General features: G+C 42.9%; 1 protein-coding gene and 1 long non-coding RNA gene across 2 annotated transcripts in view; both read left to right on the top strand.

Annotated features, from left to right (window-relative positions):
* The first annotated feature begins 11929 nt into the window (after positions 1-11929).
* The window catches only part of LOC133015342 (uncharacterized), a 34731-nt gene continuing 22898 nt past the window's right edge, over positions 11930-23762 (top strand). Inside the window, exons 1-3 of the mRNA XM_061082525.1 lie at positions 11930-12019; positions 15233-15303; positions 15399-15731. Of these exons, the coding sequence (XP_060938508.1) occupies positions 15243-15303; positions 15399-15731 (394 nt within the window). The 5' untranslated portion in view covers positions 11930-12019; positions 15233-15242. The remainder of the gene's footprint in view (positions 12020-15232; positions 15304-15398; positions 15732-23762) is intronic.
* LOC133015351 (uncharacterized) lies at positions 20370-22527 on the top strand. Its single transcript, XR_009681529.1, has 3 exons — positions 20370-20395; positions 20490-20528; positions 20897-22527. It is a non-coding gene; the product is annotated as an uncharacterized LOC133015351 (long non-coding RNA).

Below are 23762 nucleotides of genomic sequence, written 5' to 3'. Positions count from 1 at the left end.
ATTAAAAGAGTATATTCTAAGATCAGCACCTGTGATACATGCATCACAATTCAATTAAACACCAGAATCAAAAAAGTAGAATCCTTTTTTTAATGTAGAAACATGCATAGCAAAATGAAATATAATAGAAGATATAATGTTTGTCATGAATTAAATTGGTAAGCTTTATCTAGAGCAGTGGTTCCCAGTATCTTGAAGCATTGTTTACCACACATACAGACAAACAAAGACAAACCCTCTTTAAGCTGAAAACATCTATTTTAAGAGATGTAGTTGTCTTGTATTTATTTAGAGCCTGCAGTGCTTTTCCTAGTTCTCAATGTAGGTGAAGCCAGGTAGCTTTTATATACAATGAAACATTAATACAATAAAATCAATGTTTATTTTGGCTTGGGTAGTACACCATCCCATCTAAAATTGATAATGTTACTTATCAAATATGGGTGAATTTGATGAGAATATATTATCTTTGGCCTGTAGAGGGCCGCCACTTGTTTTTTGACAGTGGAATCACAATATGAAACAGGCCAGCTCTAAGTGAACTCAACTCGAGTGATGTTCCAAGATGATCTTCAGGAAACAAATTTAATTTAACAATTATGCAAGACTTTTTGAACTTCATACTACAACTTATCATTTGCCAAAAAAGCAGTTATCACACTTGCTTTCTATTGTAAACACGCTGGATTTCATGGTCTGCACTGAGCACTTGATGTTGTCTGATTATTTGGAGAACTAATACGACAAGCTAAAACCAGCAAATGCCTCCATTATCATCACCACAGTGTTATTATGAAGTGCTTATTGAATGTTGATCCAGTGGTTATTTGTGTTCACAGACCACAGAACATAATAATGGTGGGCATTAGAAAACAAATGCAACTTTTAAGTGTGTGTCATGTGGAGAACTCTCAAAATCCACAGACTTTATTGTAACGGAAATCTCCACAGCAGGTGTCAAAGTTGAGGATGCATTGGCAATGGAACCGCTAAAATAAGCTGATTTTAAAAATGTCTAGTTTACCTTTCTCTCCAAAGATGAAAGCGGGTCTTATCAGTCACAAACACAGGCTGAGTGTTTGGCAAAGCTATAGTTTGCCAAAGTTTTCTCATCACATTTCCTTCCTCCTCTTTTTACTTCCCACATTCAAAAAAATACATTGTTTTGTACGTTGGTCTAATTCAGTACAGCCTCATCTCCCAGTTCCTCCTTTTACTTCTCTCACTGGTTGATTTCAATGAGCTTTGTCCTGACAGTATTATTGATCCTTGATCAAAGTTTCGTTAGACTGGCACTTGTCCCTGAAAGGCATCAACTTTTTCTAAGCAGTTTTCTCATGATTACTGAGTGTTTTTCTCTGATCTGACCTCTGACTTCTCAGCTCAGCTTCACTGAGAGACTCAGTGAATGGCTGTGTTGTCCTCTGTCTGTGATAGTTTACTTATTTTATATATTAATAGGTATAATCTTATACTAATACATTGGGTAAATAATCTCGTTGGACTTCTTTGACAAAATTTGACAATACTGCTTCACAAAAATGAAGCAGGCTAACTCAATCACTTTCAGACATGATTCCAAAGAGCCTACTACAAACTATTTAAAATTCGATAAAATGTCATAGAGCAAGTGTAGTCACACTCATGTCCAATGCAGTGACAATGATCCTGTGGCAAAAGGGATTGAAAACGAAATCAAAATGATTCATAGGCCTGAAACATTTTTGTAAACAGAGTTATATAAGAAGGACATTCAGTGTGAAAGTGAAGCTTCCAGCATCTGGGCTCACAAGAAGACAATAGGATACTGGTTATGTGTTGGAGTGACGACACACTTAGGTTGTGGCAGGACAAGGAAAGGCAGAGACGCAGGTACTGCTTACTGTTGTTTAATCAGTAGTCAGGAAGAACAGGCACATGTTCCCCATACGGGAAGTATATATAGCTACAGACTTTACATTTCCCATCGACCCACTGGGTGAGAGGACACACCCATGAGTGCACGCCACACAGCCCCCCCCCGAACACCCAGAGGGAAAAATACAAAATGGGACAAAAGTCAGTACCTCTCAGGGGGTTTAACGAGGCGACCATAACGGCTACGCCGATCCCCGTCCGCAAACGCAGGGGTGAAACAAGCAGAAGGGACATCATTTACAACAGACACAGGATCAGGAGGCACAACTGGAGAAAACAACACAGGGGTCTTAGAAGGGGGGCGACCACGACGGGGAACCCGGGCCGGTAGCACCTCTTCGCCGGCCAACAGATGAGCTGGCTTAAGTCTGTCTAACGAAACACGCTCCCTGCGCCCGCCCATGTCCAGAATGAAACTTTTAGAACCCGCCTCTAACACCCTAAACGGGCCGTCATACGGGGGCTGGAGGGGAAACCGGTGAGCATCGTGACGCACGAAAACAAACCGAGCGGTCGCGAGATCCGTTGGCACGAAAGACCGAGGAGAAAAATGATGCACGGGCACCGGTGCACAAGCGGACTGTGACGCAGGACGCGGAAAGGGGGCCGAGCTGTGAGGCAGAAACTCCCCTGGGATGCGGAGCGGCTGACCGAGCACCAACTCTGCAGGCGAGGCATCCAGGTCAGCCTTAGGAGCCGAGCGCAACCCGAGCATCACCCACGGCAACCGATCCAACCAGTTTCCATCTGAGAGCGCAGCCCGCAATGACGCCTTAAGCGACCGGTGAAAACGTTCACACAAACCGTTAGCCTGGGGGTGGTAGGCAGTGGTACGGTGAACCTGTGTGCCCAAAGACTTTGCTAGCGCCGACCAGAGCTCCGAAATGAACTGCGGGCCTCTGTCAGAGGTGATATCAGACGGTGCACCAAAACGTGAGACCCAAGCTGAAAGAAAAGCGCGTGCCACGTCCGCAGATGTCGTGGAAGACAGAGGAACCGCCTCTGGCCACCTAGTGGTCCGATCTACCATGGTAAGGAGATGTGTAAAACCCTGGGAAGGGGGAAGAGGCCCCACAAGGTCGATATGCACATGATCAAAACGCCTGGCTGGAATTAAAAATGGCTCGAGGGGCGCCCTAGTGTGCTGGTGAACTTTAGCTCGCTGACACGCCACACATGTGGCCGCCCACTCCTTGACCTCTTTGCGAAGGCCAGGCCACACAAACTTCGAAGACACCAACTTCACCGACGCCCGGACACCCGGATGAGAAAGAGAGTGCACCATATCAAAGACCCGACGGCGCCAAGCAACCGGCACCACCGGGCGGGGGCGGCCCGTGGAGACGTCGCAAAGGAGGGCAGGCCCACCATTTTGCACAACTGCCTCCTCCAGCTTCAGACCGGTACTCGCAGCTCTCAGTGCAACGATACCCGGGTCCCCAGGTTGATCGGCAGCCAGAGCGGAAAAATCAACCCCAAGATGCACAGGGCACACCAACACACGCGACAGGCAGTCTGCAACCGGGTTCGCTTTACCCGCCACATGTTGGATGTCCGTTGTGAATTCGGAGATCGCCGCTAGATGGCGCTGCTGGCGAGCAGACCATGGCTCTGTCACCTTTGCCATAGCAAACGTCAATGGTTTGTGGTCAACAAAGGCTGTGAAAGGGCGGCCTTCCAGCAGGAAACGGAAATGACGCGTAGCCAGGTACAACGCTAACAGTTCCCGGTCAAACACACTGTATTTTCGCTCACTGTCTCGCAAACCGCGGCTAAAAAATGCAAGGGGCTGCCACGCACCCGCAACCCGCTGTTCAACAACTGCACCAACAGCCACATCTGAAGCATCGGTCGTGAGGGCGATGGGCGCCCGAGACGCGGGGTGCGCCAGAAGCGCCGCGTTAGCCAGGGCAGCCTTAGCCCCCTCAAAAGCCTGGATCCTCACAGGGGTCCAATCAACCTGGTCCTTGGCTTTCTTAAGCTTCAAAGCACCATACAATGGTTGCAGGAGTTGGGCCGCACGCGGCAAGAAACGATTGTAAAAGTTTACCATGCCCAAAAACTCCTGTAGCGACCTGACCGAGACCGGACGGGGAAAATCCGCAACTGCATGCACCTTCGAGGGCAAAGGAACCGCACCCTGCGACGAAATGCGATGGCCCAAAAAGTCTATGACAGACAGCCCAAACTGGCACTTGGCTGTGTTGACAATGAGACCATGCCCATCAAGGCGCTGGAAAACCTGCCTAAGGTGCGACAAATGTTCATCAGCCGACGAGCTGGCCACCAAGATGTCGTCCAAATAGACGAAAACAAACGCGAGGTCACGTAGCACCGAGTCCATCAATCGCTGAAACGTCTGCGCTGCGCCTTTAAGGCCGAACGGCATCCGCAGGAACTCGAAAAGCCCAAACGGCGTAATGACAGCAGTCTTGGGCACGTCCTCTGCCCGCACAGGCACCTGATGATAACCTCGCACCAAATCGATTTTAGAAAAAATTGTCATGCCCGCCAGACGAATCGAAAAATCCTGAACATGCGGAATTGGGTAACGGTCATGGGCCGTAATGTTATTTAAACGGCGGAAGTCGCCGCACGGCCGCCAAGAACCATCCGCCTTGGGCACCATGTGGAGCGGTGAAGCCCACGGGCTGTTGGACCGCCTAACGATCCCCAAACGCTCCATGGTAGCAAACTCCTCCTTCGCGGTGGCTAACTTCACGGTGTCGAGGCGACGCGAACGTGCGAAAACGGGCGTACCCGCAGTGGGAATGAAATGTTCCACGCCGTGTTTAGTAACCGCGGCAGAAAATGCGGGCGTTGTCAGCGAAGGAAATTCCGCCAGTAAGCGCTGGAAGACATCCTTTGACGCCGCAAAATTAGCGTGTGTTAACGGCCCGGGTCCCCCTGACTGACACGGAAAAGACGCAAAAGACACAGCATCAATGAGCCTGCGATTAGTTACATCCACTAACAACCCATTAGTGCACAGAAAATCTGCTCCGATAATAGGAACCGTAATGGAGGCTACAACAAAATCACACAGAAATTTGCGTCCATTGAAACACACAGTCACAGACTTGGTACCAAACGTCTCTATAGCCGAGCCGTTAGCCGCTGTCAGACGCGGACCACTGCCACGGGCCGAGAGGTCCGTAGCTGCAGGAGGGAGAAGGCTCTTCTGCGAGCCGGAGTCCACCAAGAACTGATTACCTGATATGGAGTCATGAACGAACAGCAGCTCCTCTTGATCACCAGCGCCCACGGCTGCTACCGAGCGCCGGCTCTTCCGTTTCCCGGTGCCTGGAACGCGCACGGAGGAACGCAGCGGCGCGCCTTGCTGCCGAAGCGCTGATGGAAGAAACACAGCTGGCCGCGCTGTGTGCGGGTGGAGACTGCAGCCGTCACTGCCGGAACCTCGTTCTCCAACGTCGACTGCGAGGACTCCACGGCCACACTCTGCACGGAGACGTTCCTCGAAGTCAGCAGGATCCGGTCCGCCTCCTCAGCTAATCCACGGAAGTCGCCGGCCGCCAAACAGGAAGAGTTGGCGAGGGCTGCGCGCACCTGCAGCGGGAGCTGGCGCAGAAAGATGTGCGGGAACAGGAAACCCTCATCCTCGGAGCCCAGCAACGACGGCATCTCGTCCATCAGGTCCACTGCCGAACCATCACCCAAACCGGGAAGCGACAGTAGCTTGTCCACTCTCTCCGCGGCTGACAAGCTGTAGCGCCGGAGGAGAAGCTGCTTGATGGCGGTGTACTTTCCCCGCAGCGGCGGGGCTCGCAGGAGCTGCATCACGCGCCGGGTGGATTGCTGGTCCAAAGCCGCGACCACCAAAAAATACCTGGAGTCGTCTGCCGTTACTCCTCGCAGATGGAAGAGAGCCTCGATGTGCTGAAACCACGGCGCGGGGTCGTTCTGCCAAAACTCCGGGAGCTTAACGTGCTCCGCGGAGCTGTTCGATCCTGGAAGCTGCTGCGCCATGGTCGTCGTGGAGACACGGTCCACGGGAGCCGGGGAAGAAAAAACGTCTTCCCCCGATGAGGAAGGGACACTATCCTCCTTCACCTCGAACATGTTCAAAAAAACGGGGTCACCAATGTGGCAGGACAAGGAAAGGCAGAGACGCAGGTACTGCTTACTGTTGTTTAATCAGTAGTCAGGAAGAACAGGCACATGTTCCCCATACGGGAAGTATATATAGCTACAGACTTTACATTTCCCATCGACCCACTGGGTGAGAGGACACACCCATGAGTGCACGCCACAAGGTCATGTTTATTTGTGTCCTCATCTCAGGCAGTAATGTCCACAGGCTGCAACTTTCCTATTTTTCCCCCCTGAAGGATCTGAATGGCCCCTCGTCGTCCTTTGCCAACATCATGAAACACAAGATTTGGCGTTTAAGTGGGAAATGTCCCACGTCTGAACTGTTCGATGGATACTGAACGGTTTCCTGCCTTAGCTGGGGTGGTATTTTCCAAGTATAATGTACACAGGACTTATAGTTTTTTAGATATTAATAATACCCTAAATACTCACTGTGACTGTGACTGAATGCCAAAATATTTTAAAATGGGGCGAAAGAAGAAAGTGGGAATGGTTTGCCTTTATCTCACTGCATTTCATCCAGCGACCTGACTTTACTGATGCATTCATTTGGAGTAATAAATAATCTTGAATATAACCGATGCAAATTCTCACTACTATCTAGAGTAAGTTGTTAATTGACTTATGGCTGATCTACTCTTTTCGAGAGTAACATTTACTTACTTGCATTTTATTATTAAGAACTTTTATAAATTTGACATTCTGTTAACTTTGTCATAGTTTTAAAGCAGAATGCATAGCTACATACTCTGTTTAAAATTGGTAAAAAATTCATTTGTATATTGTCTCCTAGAGTTTTGCGCTTTCAAAGTTTTAGATGTTTCATACTGAAATCACTATTATGTGTGACTCATTTTAATGTGAAGATGCTTGTTCTAGTTCAGGTTTCCTCGAATACATTTCCAATTATTTTTTGTTCATTTTCTCTTAATTCGCCTAATACAAAATTACATACAACTCAGATTTTTAGTAGTGTCATTATTTAATTTGGTAATGCAAGCTTTACTTTTTCGCCTCTTTAGTGTTCTCAAACTTTATTTGTGTTTTGCTCTTCATCATAATGTTTTTGTCATCTTTCTATTTCGCCTGTCAAAAGGGTAAATGAGTTTTGAACATTATTTTAGTTGATCATTGGTTATAATCTTTTTTAAATGTGGTTGTAAATTGATTTGGTAATAGATTATAGTCTCCAGCTATAATATGTATTCCCTCCTCTTGTGTCATTATTAACTCTATTACTTGAGTCTGGGTTTACTGATAGTATCAACAGAGATTTTCTCACAGCCACTATAAATACTACAATCTGTTAAGGTTTATTTTTAGTCACTTAAGTTCATATTTCCTCTCGGAACATCATGTGGTCACGCTTCGATGGGAATTGAGGACTCTGAACAGCCAAAGCATGGCAGCCTTTTGTTATCTGTTCTGATACTCTAATCTCTGGCGTCCATATGTAGAACTTCTTGTTGTGGCAATGGTGAAATGCCTTCAAAATGTGTGTGTGTGTGTGGGGAATAGATAACCACATAGTTCTGCCCTGTTGTCACTGATGTCCGATCCAGCTACTGAATATCCGATATGGTTATTGGAGCGGTGCATCCCCAGTAGTGACGATGTTGTCATTATCTGACAGACTGTACATCACCATGTTATTTGTTTCTTTGAAAAAATCTGAAGCCGCATCTATCTGAACCATTCTGTCTCCTTGTTCTTTAGGAGGAATGCCCAATGGGGTGCTGTGTGGGGGGCCGTCAGCTCCCCTGAGGAGAGGAGGGAACAACGGAACCAACAGCTCAGCAGACGCCCCCCCCCACCACAGTAAGATCAGGCTCCAGATCATGAGTTGTAGACCGATATTAAGCAGAAGCTGAGGGAAGCATAAAGGGAAGCAACTGAAAGTTAAATGAAGTGATACATCTTCTCTGATTCCTAATACTCCTCACAAAGGTTATAACTACTGATACTTCTTCATTCAGTACGTGTATTTCTTTTTCATGTAGACTTGTGACAATACAGCATTTCCTATGAAAGCTGTTGAAAGACTTTCTTTTCTCCTTGTCTTTTAGGAAGGAGAAATTTCTGTTTGTGATCATGGTAAGCACCTGTTGATTCTGCTGTGTCTGCCTGCAGTATACCTGCTGACAGTTTTCTTTAAACTTAATGTGTGCAACAGAGGATATGATGGAGTATCAAGGCCATATTAAGAGATTTCAAGTTTAAAGAATTACTTGAGAAGAAAGTCGTACGAGAATTAAGTTGTAATTTAATGAGAAAAAAGTCATAATATTACTTGGATAAAGAAACAAAAAACTTTCTTTAGCAAGTAAGCCGCTCACTACAATTCCCAATTTAGTTGTTTCTTTAGAAGCTAGGACATAACTTTGAGTTGTAAGCAGATTTCAGTTGATCATTTCCTCATCCACAAAAGAGTCAACTTCCTCCGGGTCTGTGCGGTTCCTTCTTCAGCACAGACACAGTTTCTTTCACATCTTTTTAATGTCCTGATTCATATTGAGGTGATGAGCCAAAGTATTCTTGACTTTATTGTTAGTGAAATCTGTACTAAAGTATAACTTAACCAGATGTTCCACACTGCTGATATTAATGCAGGCGACCAGCTGATCGTCTGATATGCCCGCTCTAAAATGACACAGAGCCTCAAATTTGTACTTTTTTCTCATAAATGTATGACTTTTTTCTTGTACTATTATTCTTTTATCTTGTGATTTTACATCTTTATTTTCCAAATTAGATTAGATAAGAAGAGCCCTCCCCCAATAGACTCTGAGCCAGTGATCCAATATATAAAACAGAACAGATCAGGGATAGGTCATAACATCACTATATAACACACTTCATCCAATGTACACACAATGTAGTCACATAAACCCATTCTCTTCACTTCACTCTTCAAGTCCAGCCTCATCCTGGGTTGAATGCCCAACAACTGCCCTCTTTACCTCCACGTGTCTCTGAACTCATCCTTTTTCTTTTTTACAAAACTTTTTTCTTTTTTTTCTTTTTTTTCAAACATGGAACCCCAGCTCATCTGTCTGTGCCACAGGAAATCCTAATGTTCCAAGAGGCACCAGTGCCCTCCACTCAAGTGCATTGTTTTGATACCTTGATACCGTTTGTACTGTTTTTATTGTTTGTTTATTTTTGACAGAAGCACTTTATGTATTTCTATGTATATGGTTCAGCGTCTGCCTTTTGTCCCTCTAATGCATTACACCTGACGAAAAGGGTAGAAGGTTCACATCTCTCATATCAACCAGTGCTAAACCCCCCTCCCCTTCATTTGATTGCAACAGCACAAGCTGTAGGTGATGATACAAGCAGTTTCTAGAACACAAGCAGAGATAAAGCTGTCACTTTTGCACTGTGTTCAGTTTCGACCCATTGTGCATGCACATCTGGTCTGTGATGTATGAGTGTGAGATGAAACATAACTGTGGAATTATTTTTTTTCTATAATTCAACCTGTTTGTTAGTTGTTTCTTTGTGGAATAGTTGTTGTATTGTTGATGCATGAAGTTGGAATCTTTCTACTGATTATAGTATTAATATCCACATAGGAGCCAAATATGAGCAACATAAATTACTGTCATTGTGATCTGAAGGATGCAAACATTTGTCTTCAGATGAGAACTGTAGGTCCCCCGTCAGGTAACTGAATTGGAATAAGCCATTTTTATATAGTAGTCACTCACTAACCTTAGACTATCGGAACCCCAGTGCCGGTTTTGGGTGCCCTGTGTTTTTATAGGTAAAATTGACTCTCACATAATGTGTGCCTGTTTGTTTGTTAGGCTACAAACATCAAACAAGACTGGGTTTCCTCATAGAGCATCCTACCAGTATCACCACGACCTTGTTTTTTCCATCGCGAGTCAATGGAATGTTGTGGGTTGTGACACCTGGGTGTTTATGGTTAACCCATCCTAGATTTGACAAGTGACCTTATGACAGCTCACCCTTTTTTTCTATGCTTTACCCCCTTTTACATTTGCCAATGACCTTGAAAGAATACAGAATAGTCTTTTTGTAGATTTCATGTTGCATCACTCAAACTAAAATTCAAACGCCTCCTTGCTTCTCTCTTGTCGAGTCAACATGTGTGTGTATGTGTGGGTGTGACTGCTCTGTCTGCCAGCTGACGTGCAACAAAAAAAAACCACATTTCAGGTACATGAACTGTATTTCCCGTGGTGTCTACTATTTTTTAATGTGTGCCGATGCAAGACACGTCTGTTTGCATCCTACCAATTCCTGTTGCTCGATGTAAGTCACTGCAGAAATTTGAATTTGAGAAATGGCACAAGTGAAAATTAACAATAATAATCAACCTTGACAATGTGTTGTACTTGTGCTTTATCTGAATACTTGCATGAGTACACATAGAACTGCAATGATTGCAGTTCTGAGGACTTGTTTTGACTAAACCACACTGGGAGTGTCATATCAGCTAGTCAGTGTTTGATAAAACCATGTGGGACATCATGTCTTTCGGAGAGGGCTCTTGTAATGACCAGTATAAAGAGGAGGAAGGATTAGGGCATGTTTTTATAGTTTATATAGTTATAGTCCCGTCAAGTAGGGGTTTGAGATTTATATTGTCTACGATAATATCTAATTTGTTCTTTTAGCGATGTGCAAGCTCACGTTATCCAGTATTATCGATAATGATGATCCATGCACCAAGCATTCACATTCTGCATGTCAATATATTTGGCCGCTTAGGATAAGAAGTCCTTTACTAGTTGCAATCTTACAGCAGCAGAAGACAACACATAAGTAGCATGCAGTACTTGGCAGAAGGAATATAAAGAAATAGAAATAAACAAAAATATATAGAAACATAAATATATGTGATTAAACCAGTAGTATATACAGTGTAAAGAAGAATATGTACAGTAAATGGATTGGCCATAACGGTTTATATTGCATAGAAATATTTTACATATGAGTATACTACAGTGAATATTGCACAGTCGGGACGTGTTAAGTGACAGCCCATAGTGGGGGGGCATGTAGTTTGTAGTTAGTTAGTTGACTTGGAGCAGAGCTGGAAAATGAAAGACTTTCTGATCACCAACGGGGTTTTCCGTGAAGGAAATCATCTGAACCAACCAAATCTGACTCCGCCTCCTCCCACTTAATTATACTGTGGAAATTTCCAGTGATCACGTTTGTCTCGGGTCAGATTTATCATTATGAGCGCTTGATTATATATTATGAATCTTATTCTATGATCCTAGAATACTCATCGCACATAAAGATAGATTATCTGATTAAGGAGTTCAGTCTTTCTTCAGAGCAGCGCATTCATCAGCTGCTCGCTCGCTCTCTCTCACACACACACGCACACGCACACATTCACACACACTCACAAACAAGCTTTGTGATCGTGCATGTGTAAACTCAGTCTGGCTAATAACAGACTTTATAAACTCAGGGGAGCAGTTGCACTGGGTTGGTCTTCTTTCTGTCTCCATATTGTACGGACATTGTAATTTACATGTGTCAGGTTTGATACGTTTTTTTTACATATTTTTTTAATATTATTTGTATTTCTCAAAAGCACAAGGAATGCAATAATACAATGTACATCTCAAACTTAAGCCCAAGTATTAAATGTCAAAATGTTAACTGTTACATCTAAATGTAATAGTTTTTCTAAAAGTTAAAACTAGATCTTAATAGTTAAATTTAAAGATTAAATCTAAATCTTAAATGTTAAATATAAACGTTGAATCTAAATGTTAAATGTTGAATATAATTGTCAAATATTAACTCTACAGTGTTAGAAGCATGACCCTTATTGTGACCTGACTTTTGGTGATGTAATAGCAACTCTTACTCTTACTCACAATGAAAGTGAAAGTAACCAGGCAGGAACGCCGATCCCTGACACCGCAGCACAGTTCGGTCAGTCCGCGTCTGGTACAGCAGCAGAAGTGATCCTGTCTGTGGAGGAGCGCGTACTGTGAGTTTGTCTTCATATTATTATTGTATTGATGTGTGATATATTTACAGTCATGTCTTCCATGGGTTATTATCCTAACCATAACCCATAGACCACTTGTCGGGACACACGCTGCATGTGCAGCAGGCACGTGCACAGACATTTTGGGGGGCAGGTGCTCAAACCAAAAAAAAAGGGCACCCATCGCCAAAATTGTTTATGAAATTAAAAATAATAATAATAAATAAATAAAAACGTACTCATTCTCCCTTATTTGTTTTACTTGTTGATGGCCTGATCCAATATAAAATAGAGATGCTACCCTGAGCTGCTTGCTGCAGTTCCCTGTCCTTCTGCTTTTGGAGTCTGTCTTTTCTTGGCATTATGCTGCAAATTTTGTAAATGAGATAAATACATTTTGTGCATAATAATCAAGAGTGACTTACATAATCTCTATAAAGCTGACAACACAGTACACACACATTTACTGTTTTCTGACAGAGTTGAAGTATAAGCAGTACAACACTAATAATATACCACAATATAACTCACCAGACTGTCATGTAGCTCAACTTAAGACCTACCTTTCATTTCAATAATTACGATTTTAAATGAAACAAAACTAGTGAACTTAATTTGTAGAATAGTAAAACTGCCTTTAAATTCTCTGCCTGTCTGTCTGTCTGTCTGTCTGCCTGCCTGTCTGTCTGCCTGTATCTCTCTCCCTCTCTCTCTTCATTAAACATGACAAACGGCAGTAAACAGCTGGAAAGGCTCTGAAATCACGGATTTCAGTTTTTTGTTGGTTTATTTTTTAAGGAAACGTCGGACCAGTTGCGACGTAATGTTTTCAGCGGCGCTAATGTTGTGGTTCATTAATCACCAAACAAAGTCGGGGGATTGCACCCAGAGCGTCATTACCTGTTTGTCTGGGGCTGCGGGTCAGAGGAGAAGTGGCTGCAGCCGTCTGGCGCTCAGCGCTGCATGAGGAGGAGGAGGGAGGGGCCAGCGGAGCATGTCGGGGCGAAATTCTCACAAGAACTCAAATAAATGCCCCGTCAGATATCAAAACACATTGGGGGAATTGATGACAGAGTGTAATTTTTATTCTTAAATATTGATGAAAGAAGAAAAAATTGGGCTCCAGCAGAAGGGCACTTTTCTCATCCAGGGCAAAAGGGCTTGTGCTTGAGCACCACTAGGGGTCTATCTGTGCAAGTGCCTGATGTGCAGTGTAGTGAACGGAGAGAGGGGGGGAGATGTGCTTCTCTTCAGTGAATGCTTATGTCATGTAAACACTTAAATCTTTGTTGTGGGTTTATGTGACGTTTAATGACTCGCTGTAGCTGACCTCAGCTAATCCACACACACTTCAGACCTATAGGGATTCTTGCAGTGATGTGGTTGAAGTTACTTAGACAATAAAACAAAAAAAATATAGGTTCATATATATTATTGTGCAAACACAGTGGTCGTATCTGGTTAAAATAAAGTAAAATCAAATGAATCATCATCCAACTTCGAAAATTACCCGAGAAGTGCAAGTCTGACATTTGTTCACTCAGTGTTAATGTTTGATGTCAATGTCACTTGGAATGAAGCGGGAGGATGTGTAGGCAGGAGTTGAACTGATGGATGCAGGGAGTGTAGAGGCTGGAATTAGGACTCTGTCAATCTTGGCACGATACAAGAAGCGCAGATGTGTCACCTCTGCGTCTAAGAAATCCGGTGTGTTAGAGCAACAACAAGCATCAGACTGTAGAACCGGTGTTTGGAATTTGGGAATTTCCAATCTTAACAATAAACACTTCTCACTTTGGAAACTTTCGTCTTATCTTTGTGTTGATGCAACCGGGACCAGTTCAGCCGGAAAATCAAAGTGCAGTGGTGTAAAGATTGTAGCTGATGATAAGTCACTAGTGTTACGCCCCTGGTCTAGGGGAACACAGAGACATGACATGTGGTGCGCTCCCCATTCTTCCCACTCCCAAGCAGGCCAGTGTCACAAAGGATTTTCGTTAGTGGTAGCTTTTATTTCCACTTCAAAGGGAGAAAGGCCAACACAACAAACAAAACAATCTAATTCCCTACTTTCCTGCTACAAAACAAAACTGTTAACAAAAAGACAAAAGCGTATCTAACTCCTAACTCAGGAAAACACAGGAGAAAACAAGGGTAAAAGAAAAGACTTCTCCCTCCTACAGGGCTACCACCCACACTCATCTCATTTACTTACAGATATACACAACAAAGCAATACTGCATACAGACACTGGTCCTGGTTGGATGTGGGAGATTCGGTGGAGAGAGGGAGAGTGCAGTCAGTCAGCTCCTCAAGTAGGCTCCTCTCCTCACTCTGGCCAATCACGGAGCCGCAATCAGCAGGTCCCACCTGCTATCAATCAGGCCACACACACACACACTCAAGGAAGACTGCTCACATACTAGGAGGAGGAACAGACAGTGTCACACAAACACACAGGGTCGTAACACTAGTTAATGAGGGACATCTTTCGCCACATCTCATCCTGCAGCGTGTGGATTCCTGCTGTAACACTATTCTGCAGGAATTCCCCCAGCGCAAAGCACAGTACAGTACACATATAAGTAAATAGACTTACCATGGAACTTATTGGATAGAGGTGGGCTGGGAATTCTTATTCTCAGGGAAGAATAATTCAATTTTGATTCGGATCTGGATCCAGGAATTTTGAGGAATGAGACGTTTCTTTGTTAATTTCTCAGAGAATTATCTGTGACTCTTGATGAATTGACGATTGGTCGGGCCATTGATAGGTTCTGAGCATGTTCACCTCATCTGCAGCAGGTTAGAGATGCAGCATTAGTTACAATGGCGAAGTAACCCGCTATGAACTGAACCACCATTAAACCTGAAGTTATCGCGCTAACCACAAATCCTGCTTTGTAGTAGTTTGTAGCAAATGGAAGCTGATAAGAAGGGGATCTTGAGATATGTGAGACACATACATACAGACAGAGATTTCTGGAAGTATTAGGTAGATGAGACAGAGACAGAAGTAATAAGATCTAATAATTATCATTATTTTATTGAGTAGAATCTCAATCATGTGCAATATTAGTGGTAAGACTTTGTGGAGATGCTGCCCAGAAAAAAACACAACATGTGCGCTTTGATTCACAAAAACAGATCCCTGTGTTTTAAACATGAGTTTCCCAATTGAATAAAAATTGTTTAATTTAACTGTCATTGCAGGGAACTGAACATGGCCCTCATTGGTATCCTCTTCTTTATTTTCACTGCGACATGTGTTGGTGCTTCGAGCTGTAAGTGTTACCATTATCTGTGCTTTTCAATGTGAAAAGTGAAATGTTACTTGGTGCTGATGTAATCTGACATCTCGCCCCTTTTTCTTCTTTAGTTTTTAATGAGTCCAATACTGAAAGCTTCGGCAAGCATGGCCAGCAGTCACTGCTGCAGTGTGTCGTCAAAACCAGAGAAGAGGCAGTCGACATGGAAATCAATACGGTCTCTTGGACGAAAAAGGGGGTGGAGAAGGCCTTGCTGTTTTTTTACGAAGGAAAAACAACATTGCAGACAGACTACATGTTTGCTGAGCCGTCCTGGAACAGTAAGAACATGAACGTGTCCCTGCTCATCACCAACACTATGGTGGAACACGCTGGAATTTACATATGCACGGTGGAAACAGACTTCGGCGTTTTTAAAGAGACCACCAACTTCACAGTCACAGGTGAGACAGAGGCATCAAATTCATTTCAAAGCTTAACCCTGTGTAAAGTAGTTTTGTTTTTCTGTGAACATCAATTTGTCACACAGACAATTGACTTGTTGAAGGATTTAATTGAGGTCTTGATAGTTTGATTGTTTGGAGGTTGAGGGACTTTCCTGGTATTTGCTTTCACTTAGTATCAGTTGGCTCTCCTGTGTATTTTCTTATTTTCACTTTCACTGTGACAAATAATCACTACTGTTGTAACCCAGATCATCTACTGTGTTTTTGTTCTTTGCAGCCAAATACAGTAAACCAACTATAAGCTCCATCCCTGAGCAGATTAAACCAAACACAGATGCTGCCCTGATATGTAACTCGGACGGTGGCTACCCAAAAGGTGAGATTCACTGGATCGTCGAGCACAACACGGAGTGGACCGAAGGCTCTGAGATGAAGGCGGAGCAACGCCCGAGTGATCTGTTTCACCTCTCCAGCAAGCTGACTCTGCTGCCGGGATCCACCTTCTCCAAGTATACCTGCGTGGTGGTCAATGCCAGTGGCGGCAGAGAGGAGTGGACCGAATTTGAAATAGAACACAAACCAAGAGCAGGCGGTAGGTGTCTTCCAGCACCACATGCCACACGCCACACACCGTTTAGAACTGTTTAGCACAGCACATGGAAGTCATTTCAGACATAGTGACAACTAAGGTCGTGCTTTAACTGAAGTTTGAAGCGACACGGATATTATTACTATTAGGCATAGCATTGTTTAAGATTCAACAACTGACAGTAACTTGAAACCCAAGCCACCTCTAACACATGTTTGTGTGAGTGGGACGTCATAGACTCCCACATAGGCTCAGTTTCCCAACAGAAACCAAAAAGGAGCTGATAGACCAGGAAACTGACACAGATAAACATTGAAGCACAAAAGGAAAGTAGAAGTGTTGCAGGTTTAAGTGCCCTGCCGAACCATGTTCTTTCTCCTCCTAGCTGCAATCTGTTTATTTGATCCATAACTGCAGCCAACTCATATTGTGCTGTTTTTCAAATGCTCTTCACAGAACAGACAGACTGCAACACGTCTCTAAATCTCATCATCATCAAAACTTCACAAAAATGCACCTGACAAAGAAACGACACTCACACACTCACTGGAAGATATTCATCAATTGGTTCAATTGGGAGCAGCAATAAGCTAGTGGATCAGGAATAAGCATGTTTGATGGAAGATTCCAGGTCTGGCATGTTCTCCCTGTGTCTGTTCTGTGGCTTCATCCCACGGTCCAAACATGCAACTCTAGGGTTTACACTTCCCTTTCGTGCACAATGGATTTAATATTTTAATCTGAGCTCATGTCCAAACTATGCCGACCCCTCTGGGATAAAAGTGAAAGTAAATAGTGTCAGTGGGAAATTCCCACCAGTACATGCAAACCTGACTTTTGAATTCATGTATTTGTTCCTGCAGAGCAAGAAGGAGAGAAAAATTCTGATTCAACCTCGAAAATCGTCGCTCCTGTGGTGGTGATCGGATTGCTGATCATTGGATTGCTGATGTTGCTCCTTTACCTACGGCGCCGTAAGAGTGAGTACCTTCAAGAACACGCTATGAAGTTTTTATTCCAATCTTTTTGGGTAATGACTTAACACATGAAAGTGCGAATTTCTTGCTGGTTGAAGGTGTTTCTGCCACAAAACAACAGGCTTAGCACTCAAATTACCACTAAACATGCAAATAATTAAACACCATAGAAATAAGATCACATCTATTGTCACTTCCATGCACTCGACACCAGTGCTTAATTTGTAAATCACAAGGTGCCGGAACGCAAAGTACATATTACAGCGCAGGGATGACGAGACGGTCACAGGTCCCGGAACGCATACAGAAAACGGTGCTGAAAAAAACATGCAAATGCCCACTGACAATGCTGTGGGACTTACAAGCCTTAATTTCAAATAATATCCATGGTATAAATTTTATGACAATAATTAACAATTATTTTAGGCTATACAGCACAGGCAAATGCCCACATCAACACAGGTGGGACTTACAGTCAGCAATTAATTTCTCAACATAGATCTAACTTGTAAAACATAAAAAATAAAAGTTCAAAGCTTACAATAAATCACATAAATCTTCCATTATTATTATTTAAAGATTGGCACGGCGGCCTATTAATAGACAGTATGCTCATCATATTTAGTCCAAAACACCCCACATCACGACCATGTCCGGATTCTCCTCCTCCTCCCGGAGGTTTTACTGCATGTGTCTGTGGCAGTTCTGTGTCCTTTGGCCACCCACGACCTCACGTACGGGACTGGATTGAATTGAATTTAGCCAGGGGGGGTCCAACAAGATTTAGGAAGAGTAAAGATGATATGGTGGATGTGAGCAGAGAGGAACGGTTGGGAGTGTAAATTAAGTTCATTTGCAAAAATCCGCGCTCACATTCAGCACTCGCAATAGGAATGCTGTTGACAGCAACAAGTAACTCCATCAGTTCATCGGGGATGTCTTTTCCTCCGAGTCTCTGTGTTTCCTGTAGGCCCGTATGACTGCGCGCGGGTTGGCAATGTTAAAGCGCTGGCACAGCGACTCAACCTCAGTCTCTCCATACAGCGCACCTGCGTCCTCGGGCTAGTACTGTGCGTAAAGCACCTTCAGCTCCTCAATTAACTTGTTAAATCCAGTTTTATCAGGCAGCCGGCCTCCTTGAGATAACATACGTTCCTCTAAGTTCTTAGCCACAGTTAGGAAAAACTGTTTCGGGTCGAGTTTTTTGTCACTTGATTTTCCTCCATTCAATGTGACACCATGGAGAGAGTTTTCCTCAATTCCCCTCTGGCTCAGTTCAGTGTAGCGCCCTGGCCGATCCGACATGGCCTCAAGTACCCTGATTTCCCTACAAATTGTCTCGTGTTTATTACAAAACGTTGCATCAGCGGCGGTGTGTCTTTAGCCGCCGCCGCCACCACTGCCCTGGACGATGTAGCGAACCTCGTCCGCGGCGGACCTCTTGTCGGGGGGGGGGGGGGGGCGTGGCGGCGCCGGCCCACACTGCCTTCGCGATTGACATATTGACCACTTGTAAGAAATCACATTTTTTTTGGCGTCACAAATTGGATGTGTGTCACACGCCGAAAGCGTGAGAGTTGGCAGCTCTGTTATTAATATTTTTTTCTATACGAGAGGTACCGGATCAGCCCAAATAAGTCCCGGAACACGGGCAGGCCAAAACCAAGAGGTGCCGGATCCTGTTCCGGCATGATCCGGCACAAATTAACCCCTGCTCGGCACACATGAAACCGAAATAAATAAATGGGGAGTGTGAACTTGAAGTGTCGTCGTACTGAACACTTATTCTAATAGACTTGAAGCTCAAAGGCCACTGGGCTGTTCAGCTGAAATCTGCTTGACGGAAAACAATCACTCTCTTGAAATATTTAATCTGATACTTGAATAAGAGCCTAGTTGCATGATATTTCATGACTGATTTTCTCTGCACAACAAGGAGCTTAATGGAAACGGCAGACAAAAACAAAAGGAGAAAAAAGATAAGAGGGGGGAAACCAGAAGGTAGAAAAACCTGAAGAATGTCTGGCAGGTGGCCATGTTGTTCAGGCTTAAAGCTGCAAGGTGAAAAACTGTTCAAATGTGTTAAGAGGGAACAGGCAGTGTGGCAACTGTAAACATTGGCATTATTAAACAGTGTTCTCCAATCTGTTATATATTTTCATAATATGTTTGTATTATCCTGATATTATAACTTTATTATCGTAATATTATAATTTGAATATCATAATATCATGACTTTATTCAAGTAAAATTATGATTTTATTCTTTTAAAACTGACTTTATTCTCTACAAGAGGCCCAAATACTCTGTAAGGTTAAAAGATTAATGGTTGATGTTTGATGATTTATCTGAGTTGAAACCAACTATGTTTGACGTACTTCCATTGCCATTAAAACAAAGCTTCTTTTTTTGTGGTGAATTTAGTGAACATGTTAGTCAATCGCTTCCGCGACAACAGCTGTCTGATTTCCGCGACAGGAAATCAGACAGCTAGTGATCTCACTCCTGGTTCTTTGGAAGTCGTACTCCCATGTTCGTCACTGTCCAGACTCAGAGATGTTCTGTCAGCTTAATGATCTGCATTCCTCATTTGCTCAGAAGAAAACCCCTAAAAAGTTCAGCACAATTGAATCATAAAGTTACGAAATATCGCGTGGCAGACTATGGTGCAGAGAAACCCATTTTCCTATTTGGTTTGTCAGGAGCTTAATTTACACACTCAGTGGCAGTGCAGAGCCACCAGTGACCCAACCTGTCCACCGAGCAAACAACAGTGAGTGGCGGGATAAAAGTAAAGTCTGTCATTAGAGAGAGAGTATGGACAGGTTGAACAGCTCTCTCTTATTATACTGCTCATCAGACTGATTGGTTGTACCTCGTAAAGGTTGAGAGCCACTATCTTAAACAACTGGGCATCAAACTATGCTGGGGGTTGTAGAAACCTGGACTCAGTTACTTATCAGACGTATTTGAATAACCAGACATTGTAATAATCTGTAACATTTGATCTTTTCCAGATGGCCATGTGACAAACAATGCAAGGGAGGAGGAGGAGGAGGAGGAGGAGGAGGAGGAGGAGGAGGAGGAGGAGAAGGGTACGTCTGTATTTTGATCCAGCTTTGTTTCCTAACTGTTTTCACATGCATTCCTTGAGCTCAAATTCACGCTTTGACTTTCAATCTTTTATAGGTTCGCTTAATAAAGACGACCATGGCAACCTGGTGTGAGGTAATTGCAGCTCTTCCAGTAAACAATAAATTAATTCGTTTCACCCGGGGGCGGAGCCAGGGAGCTGGGCCAGGGGGAGGCGCAGGCCCTAGCCGAGATGTTATTGGTCCTGAAGTGCCAAGTGTCTGGTTACTTACAAATAGTAAACATGTGAATTTGTTAAGAATGTTTTATTTTCTAAGCTTTTGTTAAGAACTAAATTGAATTGAACAACTTTCAGTATATAATCAATGATGTTGGCCTCTCTGTTTAAACTGTGGGCCTTTAAGGCCCCCGGTTTTAGCTGCATTATATTCTATGTGTATTTGCAGTAAAAAAGATTGTAGCAAATATCTAAAATCTCCCTCTCTCTCTCTCTCTGTCTACAGGAGACACTTCATGTCACATGGATGTACTAACTTACTGTCAACCTCTAAATCATCACTTCCTTGTGTGCTCTACTTCACAATATAACCAGGGATTACTTGTATTGTATTACTCTGATTCATCAAAGGACATGTACCACCTTTATTTACCCACTGCAATATCCTTAAGGAGACATTTTTAAAATCAAGTCTGATTCTAATACAGGAGTGCAAAGGGCAAATAGAAATCAGGGAGTTGTGTTCAGGCTGTGACAACCACATCAGGAACTAGAGCGATATAATAATGCAAGGGCGTTGGACATCTGAGTCAGTGCTGGTCGTTGGCTGGAAAAAGATTGTATGGATCCCTCTTTGTTTAGGCTGAGCAGAAGCTGTGGAAATATGTAGAAGGAATTTTTCTTTTCACTTTCTCACCCTCTTTATCAGTGTTCTATTGATAGAGGCACAGTGTGTGTGTATTTGTGCAGCGCGTGCACATGTGTATCTATAGGTGATGGGCAATTTTGGTTCAATACCGTCATTGTGAGGACATTTTGGCTGGTTCTCACAAATTCAATGGGCTGTTTGAGGGTTAAGATTTGGTCTTAGGGTTAGGGTTGGAATGAGTGTGGAAAGTTTCAGGACAATGTCATGTCTGAGTTCATGTCTGAAAGCAGCTCATGCCTCAATGCTTTCCTCGGCTGTTGCTCTCTGTAATAGGCCCCCCGCGCTCCTGCTGATAATATCAAACCAAAGCTTCAGTAATCATTATTATGCACGAGGCGGGACAGACCCAAAATTGCACTTGTTGGTTTTTTTGTAGCGTATTTTACGAGACGCCCCTAAATGAAGAATCACAAGAGAATATTACTCTTAAATGACAGGATTTAAGATTAAGATTATAAAATCATGTAGCATATAACTGTATATATAAATGTATTGAAAGTCTTGAGGTCTTTGGTCTGTCTGATTTTAATCGAATGTTACTGAGAAAATCCAACCCTTGCTAATTTCATATCCTCATTCTAGCCACTGAGAAAGTACCGATTATACTTCCCAGAGTGTCACATGATCTCACTGTTCGGCCAAAGCGGGATAGTAAATGCTATGTTTGTTTGACGAACTGCGACGTGTACTCATTCGACATTTGGCAGTAAATGGCAGCTTAGCTTCACCCTCTGAGACAAGTCTTCAGTTTCATTATTATCTCTATCTGACGGCAGATCAGGTCGTCCATATCTTAAGGATTTCTGAATCATTTTGGCCTAAGTTGTAGCAGGTCACAAGGAAGCTGTATCCTAGGTGTGGACTAAAACCACCTGTGACCTTTCTTGATGCTTTGGGTCAATCATTAACTTTTAGTGGAGGAAAAACAGGATCTGTATGAACTTTGAATATCTCCTCTACTTTTATGTTCTGGCAATTTGAAAACCATAACATGAGCCTGCGAGAACTGTTTTGTACATACTGTAATGTTTTTTTAATTTTTGTAATGATTTTTGATAAAATTGTTGAGTCCTGCTGTGTGGATGCAGATTGCGTGTGAGGGTAAAAATGAAAGCTGTGATAGGACTGTATACTTCTTGTTGTGATTAACATGAACTATAGGAGCTGTGATCTCTTAATGTGACTCAAATAAACCACAAACAAAAAGATGTGAGGGTGATGTTTTTATTATTTCTGCCGCAGGATCATTTAGATTAGATTTCAGTAAGTTAAATTCAGGTAAACAAACGGGAAACATGAAGTCTGGCTGAGATTGCTGTACCCACATGTAAAAACTGTTGGTTAAGGATAACTGCTCGTCCCTCAGTTTGTGGCATCCTGTTTTTCATATTTTCTTCTTCCTGTTGAGCTGGTTTGATAGATGAACAGATCTTTTTGTTCCTCATTCTGCTGTTGGACAGGTTACTATCATCCTTGTTCCTCTTTTCTCTTTGCTTTGTCTTTGCAGAAAATCTCTCTCATCAAGAAAAGGTTAGAAATACTTGCACTCAGTTAATTTTTTCTCTATTCCAGGCTTTTTATTTTCGATTGATGAAAGTTGTGTAGCATTTTCCTAGTTCTTAAAACACACTGTGGGTAATCAATAGTATCAGGTTGTTGTGTTACTTTTTTTTTTGGCTTTGAATTTTTTTTTTCTCCCATTTAATTTCGGATTAATCTTCTTTTATATTTCTTTGATCTCCATTTAATTTCAGTAAATAAAATGATATATTTTGATCTCACATCATTTTTGATAAAGGCATCCTTTAAATCTCACTCAGGTCTGCCATCTGCTGGACAAATCACATTACAACATGTTGTTAGGCCATGAGAGAAAAGGTGAACTCCATGAAAACTTATTTATAGCAGGGTAGATTTTATTTTGGAATTAGATTGATAAGTCATTTCAGTGGCAAAGTATAGCAGTAGGGACTCTGCTTTAAAGCAGTTTAGAACTTCAACATGTGAACACATCATCAAGAGTCAATGAGTGTTTTAGAGAGCGAGCAGGACTTAAGATTTAAGGTGAAGTTGTTTTACACAGGTCATCAACCATCACAGGGATTTATCTTTGCTTTTACTTTTATTTAACCACACTTTGAATAGAGTCTGTTTTCACCTTATTGTTCTGCTGTATATACAAAGTACAATGAGATAAAGAAAAGAAAAGGATGTACTTAGTGACAGGACTCTGCCCCGGCTGTGAATGTTTGAGACCTTTTTTTATATGGACTTTTGATTTATGTTAAGGATCAGAACCAACTTGTGTTTGGGCGTTTTTAGATTTAGATTTATTTATTTTTCTTAGTTTTTGTTCTTTCTTTTGTTTGTTTATTCTGTTCAGCCTCTCCTCTTCTGTTTTGAGTTTCAGTTTTTGGATCACCTTCCATCTGATTGTTTACAA

This window comes from Limanda limanda, chromosome 2 (genome assembly GCF_963576545.1).
Source record: "Limanda limanda chromosome 2, fLimLim1.1, whole genome shotgun sequence".
NCBI classification, from domain to species: domain Eukaryota; kingdom Metazoa; phylum Chordata; class Actinopteri; order Pleuronectiformes; family Pleuronectidae; genus Limanda; species Limanda limanda.
The sequence above is the reverse complement of the archived record's forward strand: the minus strand, read 5'-3'. Positions and strand labels throughout refer to the sequence as shown.